This window comes from Strix uralensis, chromosome 9, assembly GCF_047716275.1.
Source record: "Strix uralensis isolate ZFMK-TIS-50842 chromosome 9, bStrUra1, whole genome shotgun sequence".
Classification (NCBI taxonomy): Eukaryota; Metazoa; Chordata; class Aves; order Strigiformes; family Strigidae; genus Strix; species Strix uralensis.
Window position 1 is genome coordinate 1,769,545 of NC_133980.1, and position 7,694 is coordinate 1,777,238.

The 7,694-nt window shown below is 43.6% G+C and overlaps 1 protein-coding gene across 1 annotated transcript in view; it reads right to left on the reverse strand.

The window, feature by feature from the left end:
* PLCH1 (phospholipase C eta 1) overlaps window positions 1-7,473 on the reverse strand; it is a 58,351-nt gene extending 50,878 nt beyond the window's left edge. Inside the window, exon 1 of the mRNA XM_074878377.1 lies at window positions 7,075-7,473. Within this exon, the coding sequence (XP_074734478.1) occupies window positions 7,075-7,117 (43 nt within the window). The 5' untranslated portion in view covers window positions 7,118-7,473. The remainder of the gene's footprint in view (window positions 1-7,074) is intronic.
* Window positions 7,474-7,694: the final 221 nt, after the last annotated feature.

The window sequence follows — 7,694 nt, forward strand, 5'->3', positions numbered from 1 at the left end:
GCAGATGGTTGGTAGTTGACAAAGGAGTCACAGCATTCTCCCATCCCTGGAATCACATACCTGGATCCAGCTTGGAGTCCATTTCTTACTGATATAGAAGCACATTCCCAGAAAGAGGCACTGAATGTGTCAAGAAGAAAGCACACACACCCCTGAACTAGAGAACGGTATGCACTTAAACTATCATGATCCAAGTACTGAAGATACTCAGGACGTAACCACAAAAACAAAAACCACCACCAAAAAACCTGCAACATTCTCAGTTGTCCAAACTCTTCTCATTACCCTATTTTGTGTCATTTATTTGTTATGAGTATGCTCTAAATTTGCCTTTACATTAATGCCATTAAGAGCCATTTACTCCCTAACTCCATCCCCCAGAGAGCACATTTTCTCTAAATCCTATGGAACAGCACCAATGTCCAGCACACCTCACAGCTTATCACTGATGTCATCAAATTGCTGAGTGCCGTTTTGTTATGCAACAGCCAAAAAGCCCAGGAGAGCAGAGACCACAGATGCAGGTCTGGGGGAATCCACGGCCCCAGTCAGGACCATTTTTAACACCCACATCTCATATTGTATGCCGGGTTTTAATTTGCTTTGCAGCAACTCTTCCAACCTTTCTCAGTTTTACATTCGGCTTCGTGGATTTCATCATAATCTCTGTGAAGTCCACAGACATGATATGGACAATCTCTCACACTTTTGCAAATCTCCAGAAATCCTCAAGGAAGTCACACACACCAGCAGAGACACCAAAGGCTGGTGCTAGTCCTTGCAAGGCCCAGCTGAAAAGCACACAGGTATTTCATTTCAGCCCTCCAGAAGGTAGAGAATCAAAATGAGTAACCAGCCAAACACAACCTGTGACCACTCAAAACAATTGCAGATGGCTTACAATCAATGGAAATCGTAAAATCTGAAAAATATCTCATGCTTATAAATTCACTAAATAATATCCAAACAAAAAGAGGGGTGAAGCTTAAAAACAAAACACATACTACCCAGAAGGAATAAAAAATAAAACCCACACCAAAATCTATCAGTATAAACTCTTTATAGGTCTGGGAGCTGTCTGGTGTTGTCTCTTTTCCTTTAAAAAAAAAAAAAAAACAAATGAAAAGCAAAAACAAAAATTTGGGAGTAGTAGCTCCCAGAAGTTACGTTTGAGTGTCACATATTTCATAGTAACTGCTGTTTCAGCCTGCCATATTGAGATTGCTGGCTTAACACTTCTAGGGTGATCAGTTTAACTCATCTTATTTTCACATGACAAGTGAAAGGGTTTTGCTGATCCCTGACAATAATTAGTTATTATTGCCTTGGAAGCACCCAGAGTCCTTTTCCAGAGTGAGGCCCCCTCCCTCTTTTGCACTTAAAGAGACCAGAAAGGAACCAGAAGCATCAAAACAAAGACCTGGCACTACAATATAATCCCAGAAGAGTTTTAATGATCCTTAATCATACGCTTTGTTCCTTCAGTGAGACCATCTTTTACAGAGTAGTGTGCAATGCAGAAAATTACTTGCTAGGGCAGTGCCTCATTTACAGGGCCTATGATCCCCTTTTTGAGATCGGCACTTCAGTACAGCAGCTGAAGTCCCAGACACAATGAATAATGCATGTTTTCCACCTCTGCTGAAGGATACCTTCCTTCTGCTAGCTCAACAGACTTCTAATTATTGTCTTTAAGAAATCAGCCCAGGTTTCAATCAAACAGCACTCTGGGAAGCACTGATGATTGTTCAGCAGGTGCAGCTTCTTTGCAGTCCCCCTGGACACGTACAGTGCTGAAGCATCCTGAGGTCCTGAGCAGTCACAAGGCTTCAGGACCTCAGCAAAAAGTCTTGTCCACAAAGAAGCACCTTCAACAGGCCCCTGCCTGCCAGCACAGAGCCAAGAGACCAATGGTGTGACAGCTTACGGGGGAATGTTACTGCTACTGCTTCCTGAAACACAATAAATATCTCTGAGATCTCTTCTTTTTTCTTCAGAAACAGACTGCAAAGCTGTTCATTTTGAGAGCTCTGGTGCCACTGCAACCCAGCATGACTGAGGACTATGAGACATTAAGACTATGGAATTGGTCCTTGATCAACACTGAAAAGCACAATCATTTAGACACAGACATGGCCAACTGCCAAGACACATTGTCACATCAACAGAGTGAACAAAGGACATAGGTTTATTAAGAAACACAGTTAACAAGTTTGCACATCCTAATCCTCATTATTGCGCAAGGATCCCCCAGCGGGAAGGGCACAGCAATTGATGACAACGCTACAGAGCTACTGGCAGCAGCAGCAGCAGACAGGAAGAAACAGAGGAGGATCATTTCCACACCACCTGCCCATAGGATGAGCGGACAGGCCTGTACATGCCACTGCGACAGCCTCACCAGGAGGTTTCAGGACAAGCAAAGACCAGCAACGCATTTGGGCTCTCGGGCAGCATTCTCATGCTGCCATAACCATTCACAAGAAGTACGAGACATCATTGGGTGGGTCTGTGGCCATGTCTCTGAAGGGGACCCTAGGGTCTCCCCTCGGCTAGGCAAGCTTTTGCTCAGGTACCAGAAAGGATGGTGATAACTCACTCGAGGGATCTTAGCAGAGTCACCTGTGCACGCTCCTCTGCGGCAGCGAGGAGGGCAGGGGCTCCTCCGAGGCCTCACAGATAAAGAACAGTCTGAAAGGCAGCCCAGGAGCTGCACCTCTGGAGGCAGAGGTCACAGGGGAACACTGTAAGCCACAAGCTCTTTCTCTTCCAAAATCCCATGTCTGCTCTCTAAAAACCAGTAAGTACATCAAGAAGGACCATATGCCCAAGAATCAAGCATGTTTTTTTCTAAGCCTGCCTTTGTTGTACAGCTTTAAATGTCATCCCTGTTCCTTGATCCTTTATGTACTACCCAGGACTTCAATGAAATACAATTCCCACCACAACATATTGAGCCGGGTCAGATCCCCTCATCCCACCCCCAAAAAAATATACCATTCCTTTATATCTTACCCTCCACCTTAAGTTCTCCAACAAAACAAATAGAGAAAAACCCCACCAGAACACTCTTCAGAAAGCTTCCTCCCATCCCCACACGGGAGACGTGCAGAGGATAAACTGCCCCGGTTTCAGTTTGAGCAGTGAATTCTGAAATCTGCAAATTTACCAGCAAATAGCAACATGTCAGAGCCATCTTGGCACCCGTGCAGCACCACAGCCTGATGAGGGGAATAAATCACAGGGCACAAGAGCAGCTGTAGCTGCAGGACGAAGTGGGTGGAAGAGGGATCCAGTCCCCAGGACCTGGAGGACGCTCGTCACACTGGGCTGTGACAGCGGCGTTGTTTCCCCTTCAGGCTGCCAAATAAATCCACATCTGCACTCCATTAGAGAGTAGGAGGGGAAAAAGCAGAGTAGAACGGAAGGCAGAGTTAATTAACCTTTGAAAGTATTGAATGAAGACTACAGTGCAACTGATTATATGAACTAATTTATTCACACTCCTCGGAAACAGTCATTTTGCTAAAGAAACACATCTATCTATACTATTCTCAAATTACCTCAGTGCAAGTCACCAACAGTGAGTCATCTGTGGACAAACAATGAATTGGCAGTCTCAAACACCAAAGTAATTTTATTACCAAAAATAATGATGTTTTGTGCATCTGAGTTTCATGCTAATCAATGTTTCCACTGGTAACATGTGAAAATGCCTCTGAACTAGTTATCTGTTGTACTGCTGAGGAGAACAGGCACAAACTTCCTCACCTACAGCTGGTTTCCTGTCAGTTGGACAAAAAAAGTCACCTTATGGTTTCCCATAACTTTAATTTCAGTCATCCAAGAAGCACACACCAGCGCAAAATGCTGCCTGCATACTAACAGGCTGTCCTCTAAGACACGAGCTTCTTAAGGGACCACTTCAAAATGTACGGGAAAGAGGAAAAATAAGCACATACATCTCCTCGTGCAGGTAAACTCAGTGCTGGAAAAAGCTGTGAACTATTCTTTCAGCAAACTCTGTTCACCAACCCCTGGTTTCACCAAGCTACTGCATATCACAACACTGACACCATCAACGTTGATCCCAGTATAATATTTGACCATTTCAGTCTTCATCCGAGCAGTGAAAGAGTTACTTTAACAATTTTAAGTTTATGCCACCTAGTTTCAGAAAGGCATAGTTCCTCAGCAAACTCTAAGAACCTTTTCAATTTCACACAATGATGGTGTTCTGTGCATTTATTGAAACAAGAGTATATTTGATTCATAAGCACAAAAAAAAAAAAGAATACAAAGTAGTTAACAAGCATATAACCTGGTTACTAGTTGGTCTCCTGCACCGTTGGCTCTGCAGAAGCAGGAGAGATACGTCTCATGGAGCTGTCAGCATTCAGCACCCAGCTCCAGAGTCCCCCAAAACCCCAGTGGTGCCACAGAAGGGACCTGGCACTCCAGTGCCACACTGCAGTGACGCTCCTTCCAGGCTGGCAGGTGAGGCATTGCACTTCACGCAGGGTAACATCCTCAGAACAGACCGAACAACCCAGAGGCTTTACACCTTTCAAAGCTGCCATGTGTATATGCTAATTTACTGTGAGTGCACATAATGCTGTGATAAATTTAAGCTATTATTGGAATTAAACCTGTGGAAGACCAGGTTCTTCAAGGAGGTTGATGCCTTCAATATCCACTCAGAACAGTATGTCCTTCTGAGCGAATTCCTTTATATATCCCTTACCATGTCTATACTTAATATTGATTTTACAGGTGGTCGGATAGATGTAAAGATACAAGAGTCCCAAAGAAGCACTAATAATGACCTTAAAAGCTGCTGCAACAGTCCCTGTAAATGAAGCATGATGTAGTTCACGGCTGTTTCTCTGCTAAGCTCTGCCCACTGCAGCCCCACCATTCTCCTAGAGCAGTGACAACAAAGTAACCACAAAGTACCACAACCCGGCAGCCAAGGACCCAGACCCACAACCGAGGGAAGCCTGTACCACTCCTCCGTGCCAGCGCCCTGCTGCCAACACCCCTCTGAGCGTGAGTGCGTGTCCCGCTCGCAGCGCTTAGCAGTCGCGTAGGAACTTACGGCCAAACCGCTGGCATGCATGGAGCCACTGCTTCCCGCAAGCGCTCATTGGGGAGCCAAGTCGGGGGGTCGGCTGCGGCAGCACGCGCGGCACCCGCTTGCTCAGTCACCCCTTTATCCAGGCGCTATCATACGAGCATTCGTAGGTGCATAAATTGTGCGAGGGGTGTGATCCTGCTGTTATCAGTATCGGTGCCGGCGGGCTAAAGAGATCACCAGCCTGAATAAGGGGGAGATCAGGTACTCTGCCTTCTTCCACCACCCGAGCCCGTGAATATATTCATGCCTACGAAATGCAACATCCAAAGGCTGTGTTTGTGCCATGTCACCCCTCATGCGTGCGGGGGGCACCCCCGAGCCCAGCCATGACCCCACACGCACTCCTGCAACACCACTGAAGCAGCCAAACCTGCACGCAAAGCACACCAAGGTCTACGTGTTGCTTCTCCATCCTTCAACCGCCTCCACCAGACAGAGAAATGGCTGTGCTAACTGAAAAAGATTAACAGAAATTTGGCAGTTGCTGCTGTATCGGGCTAAGGAAAAGGGACTGCAAAATGACCTCAAACAGAATTTCACCATCAGCTGAGTACTTCGGTATGAAACGTGTATATCTACATGTACACGCACATTTACATGAGCTTCAGAAATTAAAACCTGATGCTTTTCTTCTAGGACCGTTCCAAAAGCCCCCTTCAAATAAGCTAGCTCTCATAAATTATTAAATGGGAATGTATCCATTACCTTCTGCATCTCAGAGAGCAGATGGAGTAACACCTGGTCTCCTTTACCTAACCATATGCATCAAACCTTAATGCAGAGTTTTGTGTAACCGAAACCTCCAAAATAAAAATACAGTGCTTGGAACTGTAGCATGCTAACTCCAACATAGGAGAGCCTTCCCTGAGAGGATATACAAATAACCGACTTTTAAAATAGTCTCTATTTCTTATACAATAGCTATGTCTATTTCCAGTAACTTTCCCTAGTTAAAAAATATTTATAAAATAAATTCATCCATGCTAAATACAGAGAAAAAAAAAAATCGGTACATATCAACCCCCAATGCTGGCCTTCAATTTTTTTAACATGCTTTATAGTGGGCAACATGATATTTCAAAGAATGATCCATGACTTTTGTTGGCTTTATTTTAGATTGGTTTTAAATTATAGATAATCTTGTTAGAAAACGACTGCTGAACTACCTGATTTTGACAAGCTTTTGCTAAATGTATTTTGTAAGTTTTTTCTTTAAAAGCACATAACCCAACATCATGAAGGATGAGCAAAATACAAAAATAAACTTTATCTACCATGATTTCTCCTTCTCTGTACAGCATTTGCTCTATATCCACTTAGAGGCTTAATTACCACTTTCCATCCAGCACTGACTTAAATTGAACAAAGCCAGACATTGTAAACTACAAGTTACTGAAGAAAGTTATTCAAGATGTCTTCCTTTTTTGTATCATCCTCCTACAAACCTTGAGAAGACACCTCTTTCTCATCCAATGCTGTTTGATCAGAATTTTACACATCATTTGTCTATGTGTTATACTATTCATAAGTGCTACTAGGAAAAAAAAAACCCAAACACAACAGAAACTCTTTTCAACAGAAAGCTATGCCACAGCAAAATGACAAATAGATGAAAAGGTCAAGAATGCTTTTTTTTATTACAAATGTATTTGCCTTTAATTTAACACACAAGTGCAGTTTATCTGTATCATAGCAGCAGTATCTCACATACAATCCACATGTTTTTATGGAGAGCTGTACTTTCAAGTCAATGCAAAAATAAGATTTCCTCTTAAATATTCAGAAATATATATATATACACATATTTTTCATACTAATAATGTCCACATAAATATTGTATGTAACTTACCAATCATAACAATAAAGTTACCTGATTTTTCTATAAGCACTTCCAGAAATGTTATGAGCTCTTCCTACAGTAATTCCAAACTCCTTACCTTTTTCTGGACTTAAATTTTTATATACTTCAAGGTCTGCCATTAAATTTGTAACTCATGCATTATTGGCAAGTAGAATGGGAAGCCTCAATTTAATCTTCAAGTCTCCAGAGCTAAAACATTTGGAAAGCAATCCTTGGAAGTACAGGAGAGCATTGCCAGCACTGCTCTTGACAAGGAACGACAACATCTTCGCGAGCCATAACACAAAGACAGGAAAGCACAAATCCAGAGACAATACTAGGCAACTTTCTTCAAAATCGAGCAGCACAGCCTGAAAGGGAAGCTGGAAGCATCTGCTCTGTGCTGCTGCTGCTGCAGGGATGCAGGAGCAGCGACTACTTTTGGTGTGAGACATGCATGCACAGCACAGCGCAGCGATTAAGATGCTCCAGGCATTAAGCGTGTGTAACGCCCGGGAAGAAAAGCTCTACAGGCAAGCGCAAGGAAATCCTGCTGGCACCTCGGGAGGCTGGTCAGGAATGGATTACCACTCTTTAGTTCAAGAACGGGAGAGTGACGCAGGCTGAATGCAGAAGAGAAAAACCAGCCTCACTCCAAACTAACTCCCAGAGTCTGCAGCCACAGGATTCTGCAAGGCGGAAGGAGCGAACCTCCAT